The following is a 23716-nucleotide window of genomic DNA, read 5'->3' as shown; positions in this document are numbered from 1 at the left end:
GATGTTTTCTGCACTTGATAATTCGACATAGCCGAACAGTCTAATCATGGAAGAGCACAGATGTAAATTAAGTCAGCTGGAACTCCAAAGGTGCCAGGTATGCCATGGTTCATTGTAAAAGTAGGGCTAAATTATCTAGTCACAGTGGTTTGGTTAAATAGAGACGAGCCTGTTTGTATAAGAAACCATTTAATGCAATATACCACCTCCTCACTTTTTCAAGGTGCAATTAGCGAACTCAGTTTGCATTTAATTGCAACTATTTCATTTGTTGATTTGCATATGTGTGCATGATTGTTGCTTTATTTTCCCAACAGCTTTAAATTGTATTATTTGCGTGATTGTACTCTCTCTCTTCCTCTTTCTCTCTCTCTTTCTGTCCCTCTCTCACTATCTCTCTCTTTGTTTCTCGCTATCTATCTATCTATCTATCTATCTATCTATCTATCTATCTATCTATCTATCTATCTATCTCATACAAGTGATATTTCTTCCCCCAACCACTCAGTCACTTGCTTCCTGTCCTCTGTCCTCCACACACACTCTCTCTCCCTTGCCAAGAGTGTTGCTGTTGCTTGTGGAGGGCTTGTCTATTGAGCCAGTGTTAAGCCTTTTTTCTGAGTGTTTCATAACACTCTATTGTGTGTCGGATGGTGTCCAGGTTATTACAGCTGGCTCTTATTCCACATTATTATTCTAACAATGAGAGTAAATTGGCTAATTCTCTTTCAGCTTTGTCATGGTTATTCTATCTCCTGACCACAAATCACTCTGACGCAATGTCCATTCATGTGGATTGAAGTGAATAATTTTACAACATACTTGCTAGGTACATTACAGAACCCAGGGTTGCTCTTCAATAGAGAGCAGACTGGGGGCAAGAATCTGTGTCATTGACCAGAAAATAAATTGTCATAGCGGTTTTCATGATTATTTTACCAGCTCTGCAATGTCAACAGCAGCACACACAAGATGCTACATTTATTCATGCTTATTTGATCCGGGGAGCATGTTTGAATCTGAAATCAATGTTCAATGAATTTTCACACATTCTCTGGTCTCTCTGTGAGTCTAAGTTGAGAACAACTGTGTTGCAGGTCAGTCGAAGATGTTCTCTTGACTGTCTGAGTGACAAGTAGGATCTTCTCTACACTCAAAAAGACCCTCCCTCATCCACCTCCATAGTTCCTGCAAGACACTGACACCATGACCCAAAAACCTTCTGAAATGGTTCCTGGAATACACTGAAATAATTTAGAAAGAAAACACAAATTAAAACAAGAAACCTAAAACTTATTGGGAAGTCACCATGGGAGATCCCAACATCAGCCAGCTGGCTGTAGTGTACGCTGAGACCCCTGGCCACGTGCTGGGAGGAAGCGAGCTGGACCCGTTTACGGATAACTACGACACAGACTATGGTATTCCCGACAACGAGATTCTCGACACTACGCAGGGCACAGCCTTCTTCGTTGCCACCATCGTCATCGCCATGGTGCTCATCTGCATTATGCTCGTCTGCGGTGTTGGCAACTTCCTGTTTATCGCTACTTTGGCCCGGTACAAGAAGCTACGTAACCTCACTAACCTGCTCATAGCTAATCTGGCTATATCAGACTTCATAGTGTCAGTGGTGTGCTGTCCGTTCCTGGTGGATTACTATGTGGTGAAGCAGTTGTCCTGGGACTATGGCCTGGTGCTGTGTGCCTCTGTCAACTACATCAGGACTGTGTCTCTCTACGTGTCCACTAACGCACTGCTGGCTATCGCTGCAGACAGGTGGGTCAGTGCCTTATCCCCTTTTATTAGCATCTTTCAATGACAGGTGTGTGTGTGTGTGCGTGTGTCCACTAATTGCCTTGCACTTGTCAGCAGTTTTATCTTGTTGAAGGCACCTTGCCCCTTGTTTCAGCCTTGTAGCAATCAATAAGTGACTTAGCTAGCATAGTCTGCCATCAAAGTCAGTGTCAATGTCTCTACATTTTCCCCTGTAAGTGTCTTCCTTCCTTTATTGCAGCTTCATTAAATAGTACCCGCAAAACACCAGTCTCAACGTCAACAGTGAAGAGGCGACTCCGGGATGCTGGCCTTCTAGGCAGAGTTCCTATGTCCAGTGTATGTGTTCTTTTGCCCATCTTAATATTTTGTTTTTATTGGCCAGCCTGAGATATGGCTTTTTCTTTGCAACTCTGCCTAGAAGGCCAACATCCTGGAGTCGCCTCTTCACTGTTGACGTTGAGACTGGTGTTTTGCAGGTACTATTTAATAAAGCTGACTGTTGAGGACTTGGGAGGCATCTGTTTCTCAAACTAGACTCTCTAACGTTCTTGTCCTCATGCTCAGTTGTGCACCGGGGCCTCCCACTCCTCTTTCTATTTTGGTTAGGGACAGTTTGCTCTGTTCTGTGAAAGGAGTAGTACACCGTGTTGTACGAGATCTTCAGTTTCTTGGAAATTTCTGCAATGGAATAGCCTTCATTTCTCAGAACAAGAATAGAATGACGAGTTTGAGAAGTTTCTGGCCATTTTGAGCCTGTAATCGAACCCACAAATGCTGATTCTCCAGATACTCAATTAGTGTAAAGAAGTCCAGTTTTATTGCTTTTTTAAAATCAGAACAACTGTCGCGTATACTCCCTCTCCGGCCTCTAGGTCATCAGGCTGCTAATTACCCCGCACACCTGTCACCATCGTCAAGCGCACCAGCACCCCATGACACTCACCTGGACTCCATCACCTCCTTGATTATCTTCCCTATATCTGTCCCTCCTCTTGGTTCTTTCCTCAGGTGTTATTGACTCTGTTTCATGTTGGTGCGTTTGTGTTTCGTGTTTATTTATTAAAACACTCACTCCCTGTACTTGCTTCCCGACTCTAAGGGCACTCAACAACAGTTTTCAGCTGTGCTAACATAATTGCAAAAGGGTTTGCTAATGATCATTTAACCTTTTCAAATTATAAACTTGGATTAGCTAACACAACGTGCCATTGGAACACAGGAGTGATGGTTGCTGAAAATGGGCTTCTGTACACCTATGTAGATATTCCATTAAAAATCAGCCGTTTCCAGCTTCAATAGTCATTTAAAACATTTAACAATGTCTACACTGTATTTCTGATCAATTTGATGTTATTTTAATGGACAAACAATGTGCCTTTCTTTTAAAAAAACACAACATTTCTAAGTGACCCCAAACTTTTGAACGGTAGTGTACAAACTTTCCACAAACCCACAGGTTGGTTTGATGGAGTTTCTTACATACAGTTTCCACCTTTCAAATATTTTCTAAACAAACTAAAAGAGAGAGGAGGAAGGTAAAGCTATTGGGGCACATCTTTAATAAAAGATCAGCCTGCTGTACAGGAAATAATCGACACCCTCAAGCGGCATTTAGCTGCTTTATTTGTTCCTCATCAAAAAGACCAGTCTCATGTTCTTTGCTTGAACACCATACTTTAAATCCAAAACTGTATCAAAACGCAATTATGAAAGAAGAATGTTGTATAAAATGTTGTTAATGTCAATGGCTTGTGTCTATATTAGCCACAGAATTAGCCACAGCAGCAACCATTGCAAATTCAATTTTAGCCATTACCCCCCTCAATGTACTTTGAACATTTCATGACTCTAGAACCAAATGTCTTAAAAGAAAGCTTCTGAAGTTTCATAATTGGCCCTGCAAAGAAGGGCATCTATAGGTAGATGGGAAAAACAAAGCAGACATTTTGATCATGGTGAAGTTATGAACTACACTTTGGATGATGTATCAATATACCCAGTCACTACAAAGATACAGGCATCCTTCCTAACTCAGTTGCTGGAGAGGAAGTAAACTGCTAAGCGATTTCACCATGAGGCCAATGGGGACTTTAAAACAGTTACAGAGTTGAATTGTAGTTACTCCACAATACTAACCTAATTGAAATAGTGAAACAATTAAGCCTGTACAGAGTACAAATATTCCAAAACATGCATCATGTTTGCAACAAGGCACTAAAGTAATACTGCAAAAAAGATGACAAAGCAATTGTCTTTTTTTGCCCTGAATACAAAGTGTTATGTTTGGGGCAAGTCCAATGTAACACATTACTGAGTACAACACTCCATATTTTCAAGCATAGTGGTGGCTGCATCAGTTAGGTTATGCTTGTAATCAATCGTTAAGGGCTGGGGAGTTTTTCAGGATAAAAAATACAAGGAATGGAGCTAAGCACAGGTAAAATCGTGAAGGAAAACCTGGTTCAGTCTGCTTTCCACCAGACACTGGGAGATTAAGGAAAAGTATATCTTTAATTTCATGTATAACACTTGTATTTTCATCAACATTTATGATGAGTATTTTTGTAAACTGATGTGACTCTCTGCAAAATCACTGGATGTTTTGGAAGCAAAACCAATGTAAACTGAGATTTTTGGATATAAATATGAACTTTATCGAACGAAACATAAATGTATTGTGTAACATGAAGTCCTATGAGTGTCATCTGATGAAGATCATCAAAAGTTAATGATTCATTTTCTCTATTTCTGCTTTTTGTGACTCCTCTCTTCGGCTGGAAAAATGGCTGTGTTTTTATGTGACTAGGTGCTGACCTAACATAATCACATGGTATGCTTTCGTCGTAAAGCCTTTTTGAAATCGGACACTGTGGGAGATTAACAACAAGTTATCTTTAAAAAGGTGTATAATAATTGTGCGTTTGAGGAATTTTAATTATGAGATTTCTGTTGTTTTAATTTGGCGCCCTGCACTTTCACTGGCTGTTGTCAAATCGATCCCGTTAACGGGATTTCAGCCGTAAGAAGTTAACAGCACAATTGGCCAAGGCAGGATACTCTGAGCACAGCCCAAAGCAGAAATCTGGCAGCCGCTTCTGATTAAATTAAATTTTCACAGAACAGTTTGCTGCAATTTTGTTGCAAGTGAAAATTATGGTCATTAAAGAAAACCTTTTGCACATTTCTCAATTTAAAAAAACATGTCAATACTTTGCCCCCCAGCGCACTTCTGTATGTTGTAAAAGTGTTGCATGGTCGCTGCCCATATTATTGCATTCAGTAGAAAATAAACGAGAGTTCAGGGGCCTTCACTGTAGTGTCCAAAATGTATTTCAAGCTGTCAGACATTCCTTTGGCAGTAAGAGCCTCTCTCTCGGTAGATGCTGCAGTGTACCCAAGCGGCGTCAGGAGCGACTTCTTTAACGCTCGTTACCACTCCACTATGACTCCCTGTCATGGCTTTTGCGCCATTCAGTACAGATACCAACACATCTTGACTACCAAAGTCCATTTGATGTCACAAAGTTGTCCAGTACTTTATTAAAAGTATATTCTCCTGTTGTCCTGGTTCCCAGTGGTTTGCAGAAGAGGATGTCTTCCTTAATCGATCCCCCATAAACGTAACGGACATATAACAACAGCTGTGCCAGGCCCGCCACGTCTGTTGACTCACTCAGCTGTAACGCATATAATTCACTGGCTTGTATGCGAAGCAGTAATTGTTTCAAAACATCTCCTGCCGTGTCACTGATGTGTCATGAAACAGTATTGTTTGATGAAGACATTGTCTGTATAGTTTTTTGGGCCTTTTCCCCCAGCATTGTCCCAGCCATATCGCGGCAGCAGGAATAATTAAGTCCTCCACAATAGTATGGGGGTTCCCTGTCCTAGCCACTCGGTAGCTCAACATATAAGACCCTTCAAGCCCCTTCTTATTAATGGTATCTGTTTCTTTTATACATGTCTTACTACTCGAAAGTATTCTTAATTCTTGCTCAAAAACTCCTGTGGCTTATTTTTCAAATTGGCATGTTTTGTTTCTAAATGTCTGATCAAGAGTTAAGATTTCATAGAGTTGTGAGATAGTACTTGTGCACATATAACACACTGTGGCTGAGGAAAGGCACTAATCTCAATATAAGTGAACCCCAAATCAATGTAGTTCTCATCATATTTGCATCTCTTCAATGGTCCATGTCCATGTCTGTTGTTCGGTGCTTTCCAGGGTAAGGGGGCAGTAACTCTTCGTCTGCATCAGATTCACAACTGTCAGTGTCCATGCTAGCTGGGCTAACAACAAATGTACCATCACTGATGCTAGCATTGGATGTGTTCGTGGAAGCAGAACAACTTGTGTCGTCGACAGGTGCAGGTGTAGTACTGCTGGTAGTAAGAGTACTTCCAGTAGAGATGGTATGTGTCTCTATGGACTCGGGTCTTACTTTAACCATTTATCAATTTTCGAGCAAACGGAATGAGCAGCAGCTACGTTTGGCTACATACAGACCGCTATTGGACTTCCCGCGAGAGAGTAACGGTTAATGTGATTGGATGTTAATTATTTAACTAGGCTACCTGTATTTGACATTGTGTTGTTGTTTTGCTGAACACTAGATGGTTTCATTTTATTTTTCACAGTGAAATGAGGCTACTCAGGCGAGAGAAATAACCTCACTCAAATGTATAGCCCCGTTGGAAAATATAAATGCACTGTTTGAAAATGTGAGAAAAAAAAGAAAGAAAAAAAACATAATAAAAAATATATATATTGTGAGTCACATTTTTATTTGGCGTACCCCCTACAGCTACTGCCCCATTACGCGTACCCCAGTTTGGGAATACCTGGTCTACTGGTATCATTCTTAAAATGAGAACATGTAGCTCAACAAAATGTAAAAAATGTATGAGTTAAGCTATTCTCTGCTTCAGATGCACAATGTCAAGGGGTGCATTGCAAATGCCCATAAGGCTAATCTCACGGTTTCCTAAACTCAGTCCTCGAAGGGGTGCACATTTTGGATTTTGCCTTAGCACTACAAAGCTGAGCTGATTCAAATAATCAACTAATCATAAATCAATCAAATGTATTTATAAAGCCCTTTTTACATTGGCATATGTCACAATTCTGTACAGAAACCCAGCCTAAAACCCCAACCAGCAAGCAATGCAGATGTAGAAGCAGGCTAGGAAAAACTACCTAGAAAGGCAGGAACCTAGGAAGAAACCTAGACAGGAACCAGGCTCTGAGGAGTGGCCAGTCCTCTTCTGGCTGTGCCAGGTGGAGATTATAAGAGTACATGGTAATTTAAGGCCAGATTGTTCTTCAAGATGTGCAAACGTTCATAGATAACTAGCAGGATCAAATAATAATCAGTGGTTATAGAGGGTGCAACAGGTCAGTACTCAGGAGTAAATGTCAGTTGGCTTTTTATAGCCGAGCATTCAGAGGTCCAGACAGCAGGTGCGTTGGAGAGAGATCAAGCTTGGATCATTTGAATCAGCTGGGTAGTGTTAGTGCAAAACCAAACCATGCACCCTTTGGGGTCCCGAGGACAGAGTTTGGGAAACTCTGCGCTAATGCCATCATACTGTAGGGCCAGTGGTCCGGTCCTCAAGTACCCCCAACAGTACACAGTTTATTGTTTTCCCAGACAAGCATACCTGATTCAACTTGTCAACTAATCATCAGACTCTCAATGAGTTGAATCAGGCATGTTTGTCTGGGACTGCAACAAAAATGTGCTGTTGAGGTACTAAAGGACAGGAGAACCACTGCTGTAGGCTTATGGTTGTATTAGCATTGCACGCCATTATCAGCTGCAAAATGGGTTCACATGGCTGATATCCGGAAAAAAAGAGTAGTAATCAAACAACACTATTAGGAGAGTTTAAAACTATACAAAAAGTTAGTTAATGTTAATTTGAGAATACAACACAGACATTAGTGGCAGATTCCCTTACCCGCTTTATTGCAGAATTGTGAGCTGTGATGAATCAACATTGACGCTGTTCACCTTGAATAATAGTTTTAAGTTAACATTGGTCTTCAAACATGGTGCCTGGTACGGTTTCTAGGTGATTTGTGACGCAACTACAAGCCCTCTATTATTTTCTATCTTCTTCTTCAACCAGGTTTAACAGCAGTTGGCATCCAATAAATGTTTCATTACCGCCACCTACTAGACTGGAGTACAACTCCCTTATACTTTGCTTAATTTTTTTTTTTAAAGCAGATCAACAAAATCAACAAATACCCTACTATCTAACCCTACTGTCTATCCCTACTATTTAACCCTATTATCTAACCCTACTGTCTAACCCTACTATCTAACCCTACACTAAAAACCCACCACACCTTACTCCACTATTTAAATCTACCTAGTCCTACCTCAGGTCAACAGCCTGAAAGGACGGGACACCACCACTCAAAACACCCTGTAACTCTTCTGACGTTAAGTCTCGTACACCCAAATCCCTCTCTGCAGCTACCACCACAACTTCAAATTTCTGCGATGTATATTCCATCCCTGCAGTACAGTTGATAAGCATTGCTATAATCTCTAAAAAAATCTATGACTTGCATATATATATCCCTCTGTACTGGTACAGATCTACTACTCACACCACCCCTCTCAAGATCCCTCCCCCTTGATCCTTCTTCCTCTACTTTCCTCACTGCCTCAGCATACGACAACTTCTGCACTACTCTAACCCTGGAAACCTCAACCTTGCTCTCTCGCACCGGACATTTCAGATCCCCAGCCCATGGTCACCCCTACAATTAACACATACCATTACTTTCCCCAATGCTAAATTTGTCTCATGCCCTTCTGCACACTTCTCACAGCTACAGTAGGGACCTTCCTCCTACACACTGCTGCCACATGCCCATATGCTTGACACCTGTAACAATGTAATGTATTTGGCACAAAAACCTATGCGGGATAACTTATGTATCTTAAAACTTGTTAAGGATAGGGGGCGGTATTTCCCCTTTGGATGAATTGCGTGCCCATAGTAAACTGCATAAAAATCTGTCCTAAATTGCTAATATATGCATATTATTATTATTATTGGGTAGAAAACACTCTGAAGCTTCTAAAACCGTTTGAATTATGTCTGTGAGTATAACAGAACTCACAGGGCAGGCAATCTTCCAAACTAGTTTTGGAATCCTGAAAGTTGGGGCAACTTTGACGTCATCACCCCCTCCCTTCCCAACCAGTTATGGATCTGGAAACACTTCCTATGTCTTCCACTAGATGTCCTCATTCAGTAGAGTGTTTAATGGTGCAAATGCTGTGGACTTTGACCCAATGGGGTGAAAAACTGTAGGTGTCGCGAGGATTTTCATGTGCGTGAAGGCGCGCTTTGGACAGAGAGTTTCCTTTGTTCCAGTCAGCCCCAGATGAACTAGGATTGTCCGGTTGGAATGCCATTCGTTTTGTACGTTTATTACATCCTGAAGCTTGATTCTGCACTTAGTTTGACCAGTTTCGTCGACCTGTAATATGTCATTTGGAAGTTTTGATGCGCAATTATTCTGGACCAGAAGTCATTTTTTGGGCATTTGAGCTGAAAGTGGTAGCATATGCTACTACATGGACACTAGAATTGAACATTATGAAACAAAACGATGTATTGGGTAAGTATGACTCCTTCCACTACATTCTGATCGAAGACCATCAAAGGTAAGGGAATATTTATGTTGTAATTTTGTATTTCTGTTGACTCCAACATAGCGGAGAAATATTGTTACGTCTGAGCGCCGTCTCAGATTATTGCATAGTAAACTAATTCCGTAACGTAAAAAAAAAATGTGACACAGCGGTTGCATTAAGAACAAGTGTATCTTTAGTCAAAGTTTATGATTAGTATTTCTGTTATCTGGCGTTATCTGGCGTAGCTTTCTATAATTTCTCCGTACATTTTGGAGAATTTTCTGAACATGGCGTCAATGTAAACCGAGATTTATGGATATAAAATGCATATTATCGAACAAATCATAAATGTACTGTGTAACATGTCATATTACTGTCATCTGATGAAGATTTTCAAAAGGTTAGTGAATGATTTTTCTTTTAATCCTGCTTTTGTCATTTTATCTTTTGTTGGACAAAATGGCTACGTTTTTTCTTTGTTTTGGTGGTGGTCTAACATATATATATGCTGTGTTTTCGCCGTAAAACATTTTAAAAAGCTGACACGCTGGGTAGATGAACAAGGTGTTTATCTTTCATTTGAGGTATTGGACTTGTTAATGTGTGGAGGTTAAATATTTCTAAGAATATTTTTGCATTCCTGCGCCACCGTTTGAGTTGAACGGGGGGGTGTAATTCCCGCTTGGGAACCTATAGGCACAACAGGTTTTAACATGCCTTTGTCGGGCAAAGACTCAACATCAAAACTCAAAGGAACAGACAATGACTTTTCTGTTTCACCACTCACGCCCCTCTGTCTGCATCGCACTAAACGACGAGCATCACAAACACCGGGAATCTTCCCGTTCAGTTGGTCAACTTTCACATTTACCGCTACTCCATAATCAGTCATTTCAATGGCACCCTTTTCTTGAGAGCAAAACAATTCACATCTCTTTTCCCCATTCGTTTAACATGAAGCGCCTGCGCCCTCTGACCTGCAGAAACACAAACAATTGATATAAGACCACTTCTGGATACCTTCACTGACTCCACAGCATCCAAATCTGTTTTCACCCACCCTGAAACCACAAATGGATCAGCCAAAAGGCAAGGATCCACTTTTTCCAAAAATGGCACAGAGGGTCTTTATCCTGACCCTCGGTGCAAGACCCTCGGAGTAAAACAAGGTTGTCCAATATCGGCATATCTATTTATTATGGTAATCAAAATGTTAGCTATTATAAAATCATATCCAACAAAAATATATTGAGGGCCTAGAAATCCAGGGCTTAAAAACAAAGGTGTCATTGTATGCTGATGACATACATTTCTTCTTAAATCTGCAATCTGGATCCCTGCACAACCTCAATGTGGATCTGGATTACAACCAAACTATGATAATATTACGTATTGGATCGCTAAAAAAATACAACTTTTAGGTTACTGTGTAGTTTACCAATAAAATGGTCTGACGGTGAAGTGGACAGACTCGCTATTCCTATCCCTAACAAAATAAAGAAACATACTACAACTCATTTTTACAGAAAGTTAGCCAAAACAGATAAGCTCTTGCTAACATGGAGAGATAAATACCTGTCTATTTGTGGAAAAATCACCCTGAGTAATTATTTAGCCATATCCCGGTTTACCTATTTATTTATGGCACTGTCTACGCCAAACTATTTTTCTTTAAAATTATTTGGGATGGCAAGTTGACAAAATAAAACAGGCTTATTTATATAATAAAAATTAGTTTGGGTGGCAAAAAGTACTAAATATTAAAGCATTAAACCTCTCACTAAAAGCATCAGTCATACAAAAGACCGGACTGGTTCTCCAGTAGATTAGTAAGAATGTCTCATCCCTTGTTCAAAAATGGTCACTTTCAGTTAATTGAAAATGGAACATTTTTCACAATATCACTCTTTCTAAAACAAGACATTCAAAGCTGGCTGCAATTCCAGTTTCATCCTCCAGAAAACACAGAACAAATAATATAACAAATGAAATGGTTAATTTCAAATATACTAATTGATAAAAATATATATATATATATTTATGGAAATACATTTTGTTTTAAGTAATTATCTTTGTTAAATATTATGAATAGGAAAGGTGGAGTTATGTCAGATGTGAAGTTAACAAACATACTGTATAAGGAAATGTTTGCTCTCTCCAAAATTATAAACAACTGATTGCAGCATTACAAGAAAAATGGAGGAGGCAAGTGGAAGGGGGAGAAGGTAGGGAACATGTTTGTTTGGCAAAATTAGAACACAAAAAAATCATGAATATAAAAATATATCAGTTTTACTTGAGGACCAAAATGTTGACCGCGACGCCATACGGGTTGCAAAATAGCTGGGAATAGATTTTCGATATGCTGATTCCATGGCACCTGGTTTATAAACTGATACACAAAACAACGCTTGATTTAAACAGAGTTTTTCAAAACAGAGTTTTTCAATTTAAATGATTGTACAAAATGATTGCCACAAACAGAATGTTACAGTATATGGGGCATACAACCATCTCAGCTCTGCAGATTTTGCTACCAAGAGATAGAATAATTAGATAATTTGATCACTTATTTTCTTTAACTCACAATCTGTATACGGTATACTATGCAACTAGACAGGTTCAGAATTTATGTCAAACATCATAGCACAGTAGAAAAATATATGGCACATGGAAATCATAAGAGGGTGGTTTACAAAGAGAGATGTGATGGAGGGAGAATAGATGAGAGGTGGGTTTAAAAGCTCAGTTTAACCAAAAACATTATTTATAATATAAGTATAGATAGTACTTATACTATCTATCTAGATGTAACATATATCAAAATATCAAATACTTTTATTCTTGCTATGTAACTATTGAAAAAAAGGGCCATGTATGTATACCGCTACCCCATATACAGTGGGGAGAACAGGTATTTGATACACTGCCGATTTTGCAGGTTTTCCCACTTACAAAGCATGTAGAGGTCTGTAATTTTTATCATAGGTACACTTCAACTGTGAGAGATGGAAAAAAATCCAGAAAATCACATTGTATGATTTTTAAGTAATTAATTAGCATGTTATTGCATGACATAAGTATTTGATCACCTACCAACCAGTAAGAATTCCAGCTCTCACAGACCTGTTAGTTTTCTTTAAGAAGCCCTCCTGTTCTTCACTCATTACCCGTATTAACTGCACCTGTTTGAACTTGTTACCTGTATAAAAAACACCTGCCCACACACTCAAACAGACTCCAACCTCTCCACAAGAGAGCTGTGTAAGGACATCAGGGTTAAAATTGTAGACCTGCACAAGGCTGGGATGGGCTACAGGACAATAGGCAATCAGCTTGGTGAGAAGGCAACAACTGTTGGCGCAATTATTAGAAAATGGAAGAAGTTCAAGATGACGGTCAATCACCCTCGGTCTGCAGCTCCATGCAAGATCTCACCTCGTGGGGCATCAATGATCATGAGGAAGGTGAGGGATCAGCCCAGAACTACACGGCAGGACCAGGTCAATGACCTGAAGAGAGCTGGGACAACAGTCTCAAAGAAAACCATTAGTAACACACTACGCCATCATGGATTAAAATCCTGCAGCGCACGCAAGGTCCCCCTACTCAAGCAAGCGCATGTCCAGGCCCGTCTGAAGTTTGCCAATGACCATCTGGATGATCCAGAGGAGGAGTGAGAGAAGGTCCTGTGGTCTGATGAGACAAAAATAGAGCTTTTTGGTCTAAACTCCACTCGCCATGTTTGGAGGAAGAAGAAGGATGAGTACAACCCCAAGAACACCATCCCAAATGTGAAGCATGGAGGTGGAAACATCATTCTTTGGGGATGCTTTTCTGCAAAGAGGACAGGACGACTGCACCGTATTGAGGGGAGGATGGATGAGACCATGTATCGCGAGAACTTGGCCAACAAACTCCTTCCCTCAGTAAGAGCATTGAAGATGGGTCGTGGCTGGGTCTTCCAGCATGACAACGACCCGAAATACACAGCCAGGGCACCTAAGGAGTGGCTCCGTAAGAAGCATCTCAAGGTCCTGGAGTGGCCTAGCCAGTCTCCAGTCCTGAACCCAATAGAAAATCTTTGGAGGGAGCTGAAAGTCCGTATTGCCCAGCGACAGCCCTGAAATCTGAAGGATCTAGAGACGGTCTGTATGGAGGAGTGGGCCAAAATCCCTGCTGCAGTGTGTGCAAACCTGGTCAAGAACTACAGGAAAGGTATGATCTCTGTAATTGCAAACAAAGGTTTATGTACCAAATATTAAGTTCTGCTTTTCAGATGTATCAAATACTTATGTCATGCAATAAAATGCAAATTAATTACTTAAAAATCATACAATGTGATTTTCTGGATTTTTGTTTTAGATTCTGTCTCTCACAGTTGAAGTGTACCTATGATAACAATTACAGACCTCTACATGCTTTGTAAGTAGGAAATCCTGAAAAATCGGCAGTGTATCAAATAATTGTTCTCCCCACTGTATACCGCTACCCCAGTATACATGTAACAGCAAAGTTTACGGTACCGGAGTGCCAAGTCTAGGACAAAAATGCTTCCCAACAGTTTTTACCCCCAAGCCATAAGACTCCTGAACAGGTAATCAAATGGCTACCCGGACTATTTGCATTGTGTGCCCCCCCCCATGTACATATCACCTCAATTGGACCAACCAACCAGTGCTCCCGCACATTGGCTAACCGGGCTATTTGCATTTTGTCCCTCCCACCACGCGCCAACCCCTCTTTTACGCTACTGCTACTCTCTGTTCATCATATATGCATAGTCACTTTAACCATATCTACATATAGATACTACCTCAATCAGCCTGACTAACCAGTGTCTGTATGTAGCCTCGCTACTTTTATAGCCTCGCTACTGTATATAGTCTGTCTTTTTACTGTTGTTTAATTTCTTAACCTACCTATTGTTCACCTAATACCTTTTTTGCACTATTGGTTAGAGCCTGTAAGTAAGCATTTCACTGTAAGGTCTACTGTATTGGGCGAACGTGACAAATAAACTTTGATTTGATCTACATTTACATTTAAGTCATTTAGCAGACGCTCTTATCCAGAGCGACTTACAAATTGGTGCATTCACCTTATGACATCCAGTGGAGCAGCCACTTTACAATAGTGCATCTAAATCTTTTAAGGGGGGGGTGAGAAGGATTACTTTATCCTATCCTAGGTATTCCTTAAAGAGGTGGGGTTTCAGGTGTCTCCGGAAGGTGGTGATTGACTCCGCTGTCCTGGCGTCGTGAGGGAGTTTGTTCCACCATTGGGGGGCCAGAGCAGCGAACAGTTTTGACTGGGCTGAGCGGGAACTGTACTTCCTCAGTGGTAGGGAGGCGAGCAGGCCAGAGGTGGATGAACGCAGTGCCCTTGTTTGGGTGTAGGGCCTGATCAGAGCCTGGAGGTACTGAGGTGCCGTTCCCCTCACAGCTCCATAGGCAAGCACCATGGTCTTGTAGCGGATGCGAGCTTCAACTGGAAGCCAGTGGAGAGAGCGGAGGAGCGGGGTGACGTGAGAGAACTTGGGAAGGTTGAACACCAGACGGGCTGCGGCGTTCTGGATGAGTTGTAGGGGTTTAATGGCACAGGCAGGGAGCCCAGCCAACAGCGAGTTGCAGTAATCCAGACGGGAGATGACAAGTGCCTGGATTAGGACCTGCGCCGCTTCCTGTGTGAGGCAGGGTCGTACTCTGCGGATGTTGTAGAGCATGAACCTACAGGAACGGGCCACCGCCTTGATGTTAGTTGAGAACGACAGGGTGTTGTCCAGGATCACGCCAAGGTTCTTAGCGCTCTGGGAGGAGGACACAGTGGAGTTGTCAACCGTGATGGCGAGATCATGGAATGGGCAGTCCTTCCCGGGAGGAAGAGCAGCTCCGTCTTGCCGAGGTTCAGCTTGAGGTGGTGATCCGTCATCCACACTGATATGTCTGCCAGACATGCAGAGATGCGATTCGCCACCTGGTCATCAGAAGGGGGAAAGGAGAAGATTAATTGTGTGTCGTCTGCATAGCAATGATAGGAGAGACCATGTGAGGTTATGACAGAGCCAAGTGACTTGGTGTATAGCGAGAATAGGAGAGGGCCTAGAACAGAGCCCTGGGGGACACCAGTGGTGAGAGCACGTGGTGAGGAGATGGATTCTCGCCACGCCACCTGGTAGGAGCGACCTGTCAGGTAGGACGCAATCCAAGCGTGGGCCGCGCCGGAGATGCCCAACTCGGAGAGGGTGGAGAGGAGGATCTGATGGTTCACAGTATCGAAGGCAGCCGATAGGTCTAGAAGGATGAGAGCAGAGGAGAGAGAGTTAGCTTTAGCAGTGCGGAGCGCCTCCGTGATACAGAGAAGAGCAGTCTCAGTTGAATGACTAGTCTTGAAACCTGACTGATTTGGATCAAGAAGGTCATTCTGAGAGAGATAGCGGGAGAGCTGGTCAAGGACGGCATGTTCAAGGGTTTTGGAGAGAAAAGAAAGAAGGGATACTGGTCTGTAGTTGTTGACATCGGAGGGATCGAGTGTAGGTTTTTTCAGAAGGGGTGCAACTCTCGCTCTCTTGAAGACGGAAGGGACGTAGCCAGCGGTCAAGGATGAGTTGATGAGCGAGGTGAGGTAAGGGAGAATGTCTCCGGAAATGGTCTGGAGAAGAGAGGAGGGGATAGGGTCAAGCGGGCAGGTTGTTGGGCGGCCGGCCGTCACAAGACGCGAGATTTCATCTGGAGAGAGAGGGAGAAAGAGGTCAGAGCACAGGGTAGGGCAGTGTGAGCAGAACCAGCGGTGTCGTTTGACTTAGCAAACGAGGATCGGATGTCGTCGACCTTCTTTTCAAAATGGTTGACGAAGTCATCTGCAGAGAGGGAGGGGGGGGGGATTCAGGAGGGAGGAGAAGGTGGCAAAGAGCTTCCTAGGGTTAGAGGCAGATGCTTGGAATTTAGAGTGGTAGAAAGTGGCTTTAGCAGCAGCGACAGAAGAGGAAAATGTAGAGAGGAGGGAGTGAAAGGATGCCAGGTCCGCAGGGAGGCGAGTTTTCCTCCATTTCCGCTCGGCTGCCCGGAGCCCTGTTCTGTGAGCTCGCAATGAGTCGTCGAGCCACGGAGCGGGATGGGAGGACCGAGCCGGCCTGGAGGATAGGGGACATAGAGAGTCAAAGGATGCAGAAAGGGAGGAGAGGAGGGTTGAGGAGGCAGATTCAGGAGATAGGTTGGAGAAGGTTTGAGCAGAGGGAAGAGATGATAGGATGGAAGAGGAGAGAGTAGCGGGGGAGAGAGAGCGAAGGTTGGGACGGCGCGATACCATCCGAGTAGGGGCAGTGTGGGAAGTGTTGGATGAGAGCGAGAGGGAAAAGGATACAAGGTAGTGGTCGGAGACTTGGAGGGGAGTTGCAATGAGGTTAGTGGAAGAACAGCATCTAGTAAAGATGAGGTCGAGCGTATTGCCTGCCTTGTGAGTAGGCGGGGAAGGTGAGAGGGAGAGGTCAAAAGAGGAGAGGAGTGGAAAGAAGGAGGCAGAGAGGAATGAGTCAAAGGTAGACGTGGGGAGGTTAAAGTCGCCCAGAACTGTGAGAGGTGAGCCGTCCTCAGGAAAGGAGCTTATCAAGGCATCAAGCTCATTGATGAACTCTCCGAGGGAACCTGGAGGGCGATAAATGATAAGGATGTTAAGCTTGAAAGGGCTGGTAACTGTGACAGCATGGAATTCAAAGGAGGTGATAGACAGATGGGTAAGGGGAGAAAGAGAGAATGACCACTTGGGAGAGATGAGGATCCCGGTGCCACCACCCCGCTGACCAGAAGCTCTCGGGGTGTGCGAGAACACGTGGGCGGACGAAGAGAGGCAGTAGGAGTAGCAGTGTTATCTGTGGTGATCCATGTTTCCGTCAGTGCCAAGAAGTCGAGGGACTGGAGGGAGGCATAGGCTGAGATGAACTCTGCCTTGTTGGCCGCAGATCGGCAGTTCCAGAGGCTACCGGAGACCTGGAACTCCACGTGGGTCGTGCGCGCTGGGACCACCAGATTAGGGTGGCCGCGGCCACGCGGTGTGGAGCGTTTGTATGGTCTGTGCAGAGAGGAGAGAACAGGGATAGACAGACACATAGTTGACAGGCTACAGAAGAGGCTACGCTAATGCAAAGGAGATTGGAATGACAAGTGGACTACACGTCTCGAATGTTCAGAAAGTTGAGCTTACGTAGCAAGAATCTTATTGACTAAAATTATTAAAAATGATACAGTACTGCTGAAGTAGGCTAGCTGGCAGTGGCTGCGTTGTTGATTCGGGGGCTAGCTGGCTAGCTAGCAGTGTTGATTACGTTACGTTGCGTTAAAAGAACGACAATAGCTGGCTAGGTAACCTAGAAAATCGCTCTAGACTACACAATTATCTTTGATACAGAGACGGCTATGTAGCTAGCTATGTAGCTAGCTACGATCAAACAAATCAAACTGTTGTACTGTAATGAAATTAAATGAAAATGTGATACTACCTATGGAGCGAGGCGGAATGCGACCGGGTTGTTGAGTTGGCGTTGGCTAGCTGTTGGCTAGCTAGCAGTGTCTCCTACGTTAAGGACGACAAATAGCTGGCTGCTTTGTTGATTCAGGGGCTAGCTGGCTAGCTAGCTAGCAGTGTTGATTACGTTACGTTGCGTTAAAAGAACGACAATAGCTGGCTAGGTAACCTAGAAAATCGCTCTAGACTACACAATTATCTACACAATTATATCTTTGATACAGAGACGGCTATGTAGCTAGCTATGTAGACGGTGGGCGTTAGCTAGCTGGCTAGCTGCTGGGCAGATACGTTAGGACGACGAAATACGATATTTACGCAATTATCTTTGATACAAAGACGGCTATGTAGCTAGCTAAGAAGAAATTGCTAAGATTAGACAAATCAAACCGTTGTACTATAATGAAATGTAATGAAATGTAATGAAAAGTTATACTACCTGCAGACCGAAGTGCAGACCGAAGTGTGGTGTCAACCATGATCTGATAACACTATTTGAAATGTGTTTTTGTCCACTCACAGAGCAGCTGGCCAGAGTAATCTGACTTCTTGAAGACAAATTAATCCCATCTACTAAAGATATTCAACCACTCTAGGTGGAGCATGGAAAACTGTTTCTATATTTTCATTGGAATTTTTGTTTGTTCCTTCAAGAGCAGCTCAAAATTGTTTGTAGATCCCATTAGGATTGGTTCGCTCATAATGTTATGCACCTTGTTTAAATTGCAAGGACTAGCGACAGTATACTTTTCATTTGCATGTGTCCTAGTAGCCTGATGAAAATATATACTGACAAAAATGTCCTTTTTGTTAATATTTATGTACCTTAATACACCCTCTCCTCTGTCCTCAGGTACATGGCCATCGTCCATCCTCTGAGGCCTCGTATGAAGTACCAGACGGCCTACTGTCTGATCACTGGTGTCTGGGTTGTACCAATCCTCATCTCCATCCCTTCTGCCTACTTTGCCTCTGAGACCATGTACCCTCATGGCGGTGCCAGCACCTCTCAGAACACCCACAAGACCTTCTGTGCCCAGATCTGGCCTGTGGACCAGCAGGCCTACTACCGCTCCTACTTCCTGTTTATATTTGCCCTGGAGTTCCTTTGGCCCGTTTTTGTCATGGCGATATGTTACGCACGGATCTCCCGTGAGCTCTGGTTCAAGAGTGTCCCGGGCTTCCAGACGGAGCAGATCCGGAAGAGATTGCGTTGTCGGCGGAAGACAGTTATGGTCCTGATCGGGATCCTGACAGCATACATTCTGTGCTGGGCACCATATTACGGCTTCACCATCCTACGAGACTTCCACCCGACGATCATCTCCCGCCAGAGGAACTCCCTGGTGGCCTTCTATATTATTGAGTGCATTGCCATGAGCAACAGCATGATAAACACCTTCTGCTTTGTCAGTGTCAAGAACAACACGGTCAAGTACCTGAAAAGGATTGTGCTGCTGCGCTGGAGGTCCACCTACGCTCCCAGTAAGACTGTGGACGAGACAGATATCCGGACGTCCTCCATGCCGTTGACCGAGGAGGTCGAATGCATTCGCCTGAGATAAACGAGGAGACGCCATTTTGAAACATTCAGATCTTGTGATGTTGTCAGGGAGATGTCTTTGTTGGTGTTTTGGCACAACAGAAACCTTTACAGAAATGACAGAAACTAATGTTAATATTGTTTTATGACATCCTCACACCATCTCAGTGATCACATACACAATACTGTTGAAAAGGGATATTTCAATTCCTGTTTTGGCAGCATTCAGTGAACACACGAGTCGGCCAGCTGCCCTTTAACAAACATTTATTCAATTTCAAATGTAAGAAAGAAAATGGTCTTCTCCTTTATTCTGCTCAAAATTGCAGCAATTAATCTACTGATCAAATAGCCTACAAGCCATCAGTGCATTTCCTGAAAATGAATAACACACTTCACGGTTGATTTTCTCTAAACAGCCGATCAGTGACACTTCTGTTTGAACAAGCTCTGCTGCACTAAATTCTGAGATTGGTTGCACACATTGGATATTGTTCTAAAGCTCAGAATCTCATCTTTTCAATACTGAGTCCAATATACATTACTAGAAAAACGTTAAGACATACCTACTTATTCACAGGTTCTTCTTTATTTGGACTATTTTCTACATTGTAGAATAATAGTAAAGACATAAAAACTATGAAATAACACATATGGAATCATGTAGTAATCCAAAAAGTGCTAAACATATCAAAATATGTTTTATATTTGATATTCCTAAAAGTAGTCACCCTTTGCCTTGATGAGAGCTTTGCACACTTCTGGTATTCTCTCAACCAGCTTCATGAGGTAGTCACCTGGAATGTATTTCAATTAACAGGTGTGCCTTGTTAAAAGTTAATTTGTGGAATTTATTTCCTTCTTAATGCATTGAGCCAATCAGTTGTGTTGTTTTTTAATTTTTTAAAATTTTATTTCACCTTTATTTAACCAGGTAGGCTAGTTGAGAACAAGTTCTCATTTGCAACTGCGACCTGGCCAAGATAAAGCATAGCAGTGTGAACAGACAACACAGAGTTACACATGGAGTAAACAATTAACAAGTCAATAACACATTAGAAAAAATGGGCAGTCTATATACAATGTGTGCAAAAGGCATGAGGAGGTAGGCGAATAATACAATTTTGCAGATTAACACTGGAGTGATAAATGATCAGATGGTCATGTACAGGTAGAGATATTGGTGTGCAAAAGAGCAAGTTAGGGGTGGTTTACAGAAGATAGCCCTATTTGCTATAAGACCAAATCCATATTATGGCAAGAGCACCTCAAATAAGCAAAGAGAAATGACTTACCATCATTATTTTAAGACACGAAGGTCAGACAATCTGGAAAATATCAAAAACTTTTAAAGTTTCTTCAAGTGCAGTCACAAAAACCATCAAGCGCTATGATTAAACTGGCAATCATAAAGACCGGCACAGGAAAGGAAGAAGCAGAGTTACCTCTGCAGAGGTAAGTTCCTTAGAGTAACCAGCCTCAGAAATCGGCAATTAATTGCACCTCAGATTGCAGCCCAAATAAGTAACAGACATGTCAACATCAACTGTTCAGAGAAGACTGTGTGAATCAGGCCTTCATGGTCAAATTGCTTCAAGGAAACCAATACTAAAGGACACCAATAAGAATAAGAGACCTGCTTGGCCCAAGAAACACGAGCAATTGTCATTAGACAGGTGGAAATCTGTCCTTCGGTCTGATGAGTCCAAATTTGAGATTTTTGGTTCCAACCATTGTGTCTTTGTGAGATGCAGAGTAGGTGAACGGATGATCTCCGCATGTGTGCTTCCCACCGTGAAGCATGGAGGGGATGTGATGGTGTGGGGCTGCTTTGCTGGTGACACTGTCAGTGATTTATTTAGAATTCAAGGCACACTTAACCAGCATTGCTACCACAGCATTCTGCAGAGATATGCCATCCCGTCAGGTTTGCGTATGTGTTATTTCATAGTTTTGATGTCTTCACTATTATTCTACACTGTAGAAAATAGTCAAAATAAAGAAAAACCCTTGAATGAGTAAGTGTGTTCAAACGTTTGACTGGTACTATATATGTCAGGGTCCATGCGACTGACAAGGATGGAGCAAGTCACATATAAGGTTGTATGGCCACAGGACGGATCATGGTCAGGTGGTAAGATTCCTTTTCAATTTGCTCATTTGCTGTTGATCAATGGAATGGGAATGAACTCAAAAAGCCAGTTGACTTTTTTCACTCTTATTTTCCTTGAACATGCTGTTTCACCCTTCAATTTATATTTAATTAAGCCAAGCGTCTTTTGATATGACGCCTCGTAAGAAAAAATGTGACAAATGAGTAGCCCAAGATTGACACAACACTTGGGCATAATGATTTTGTTATTACAAAGAATATAGTGCTCACATTTAACTGAAATACTGAAATGAAATGACTTTGTTTTTTTTGTTTTGTTTTTTTATCTATGAAGGGTGTTTTTCCTTCTGTCTTCTTTTCCTATTAATTTTAAGTGTTTCTCTACACTGCCTTATCTAAGATCTAGACTGCTAATCTCCTTACTCATTGTATATTAAATTAGGCATCTGTCCAGGGTGGGACCAATGATTTATAAAGACCCTGGATAGCGATGCTATGTATTGGCCATTGAGAGGCTTTGAAGCTGCCGGTCGATCGGCCATATTGGCATTCCTAATTGGGAGCAGTCCTCCATAGAAATAAATGGAATTCTACAGTATTTCAATTAAATACGACACAATTGTATTTACGTATTTTTGTGTTGTAGTGGGGAAAATAACATTAGTAATCTCAAAAAATTATACTTTAAGGAAAATGTTTCAGTATATTTTTTCAATTCTTATTTGTATGTTAAAATGACATAATATAATTTATAAGTATGCATTAAGGTGTCTGTGATAGAATAAATATAGCAAAAACAACAGAGATCATGCCCATATCTACCTTCAATCCCAAATCTTTACAAGACCAATTCAAATAGGATAATCATTTTTGGTTTTGATAGAACTCTCTGTAGAAAGGGTTCTTACAAGGAACTCAAAAGGTTCTAAAGAGCACCTTTTTTCTAAGAGTGTACTTAGGAATTTTATACCAGGTAATTTAAATGATTGAAAAGGTTACCAATGAGTGGAAAATAATAGACTTACTTCCGAGTTAATTTCATCAAAATATCAATATTACCAACATTTCTCTATTTGTTTCAGAATCTTCCAACTTCACATCCAGGTCCTGTATCATCCATATAAGGCGGGTGGTCTGAATTTATCTAACGTATAACGTACAACTCGCCCAAGTTAAGCAATGGTTTTACACCTGAGTATGTTATTGGGCAAGAGTAGAATCCTTTGACATCTTCCCATATGAGTTGAAATATCTGCACTCCTTTTGTTTGTAAGAGGTAAATGAGATTACTAATTACCCAGTCATTTTGAAGTCCATAAGTTTGGAAGGCATTTCGTAAGTTACTGGGTTACAATTACTGGGTCTTCCCTTTAGCGCCAATATTTTGAGATCCCTGCTTCTCATCTTGTTTTAAGAATAATGCAGTTAAATCCGGGATTGATAAAGGAATAAGGGAAACTAACCATGTCTTCCAGGATGGTACTTTGATTCTTTCAACCAAGTACGTAAGAAATTCAGTATTCTCTCCACCTATTTGGTTAGATATTTTCAAGTCGGACATATGGTCCAATTGAAACAGGGTTCTCTTATGGAACTAACATCCTCTTAACTAGATGTATTACTGGACAATGGTGAAAAAACTGTAAAGTGTACTTCTAAGGATCATAAATTGTTAATAGATCACATCCCAATAGAGACAGATGTTACTAGACACAAATGGGAACAAGAATTACAGGTGGTAATAAACAGGGAAGACTGGTGTTACATACAGTAGAAGTCTGACATTTACATACACTTAGGTTGGAGTCATTAAAACTCATTTTTCAACCTCTCCACAAATTTCTTGTTAAAAAACTATAGTTTTGCCAAGTCGGTTAGGACATCTACTTTGAAAATGACACAAGTAATTTTTCCAACAATTGTTTACAGACAGATTATTTCACTTATTATTCACTGTATCACAATTCCAGCGGGTCAGAGGTTTACATACACTAAGTTGACTGTGCCTTTAAACAGCTTGGAAAATTATGTGGATATATTGAAGCAACATCTTAAGACATCAGTCAGGAAGTTCAAGCTTGGTCGCAAATGGGTCTTCCA

General features: G+C 41.8%; 1 protein-coding gene across 1 annotated transcript; it reads left to right on the top strand.

Annotated features, from left to right (window-relative positions):
- The first annotated feature begins 1309 nt into the window (after nt 1-1309).
- Nucleotides 1310-19525, top strand: prokr1b (prokineticin receptor 1b). The gene is made up of 2 exons (XM_029672093.2): nt 1310-1779; nt 18814-19525. Exons 1-2 carry the CDS (start codon nt 1310-1312, stop codon nt 19523-19525), a joined length of 1182 nt encoding a protein of 393 aa, XP_029527953.1.
- The last annotated feature ends 4191 nt before the right edge of the window (nt 19526-23716 follow it).

Source organism: Oncorhynchus nerka, linkage group LG10 (assembly GCF_034236695.1).
Source record: "Oncorhynchus nerka isolate Pitt River linkage group LG10, Oner_Uvic_2.0, whole genome shotgun sequence".
Classification (NCBI taxonomy): Eukaryota; Metazoa; Chordata; class Actinopteri; order Salmoniformes; family Salmonidae; genus Oncorhynchus; species Oncorhynchus nerka.
The sequence above is the reverse complement of the archived record's forward strand: the minus strand, read 5'-3'. Positions and strand labels throughout refer to the sequence as shown.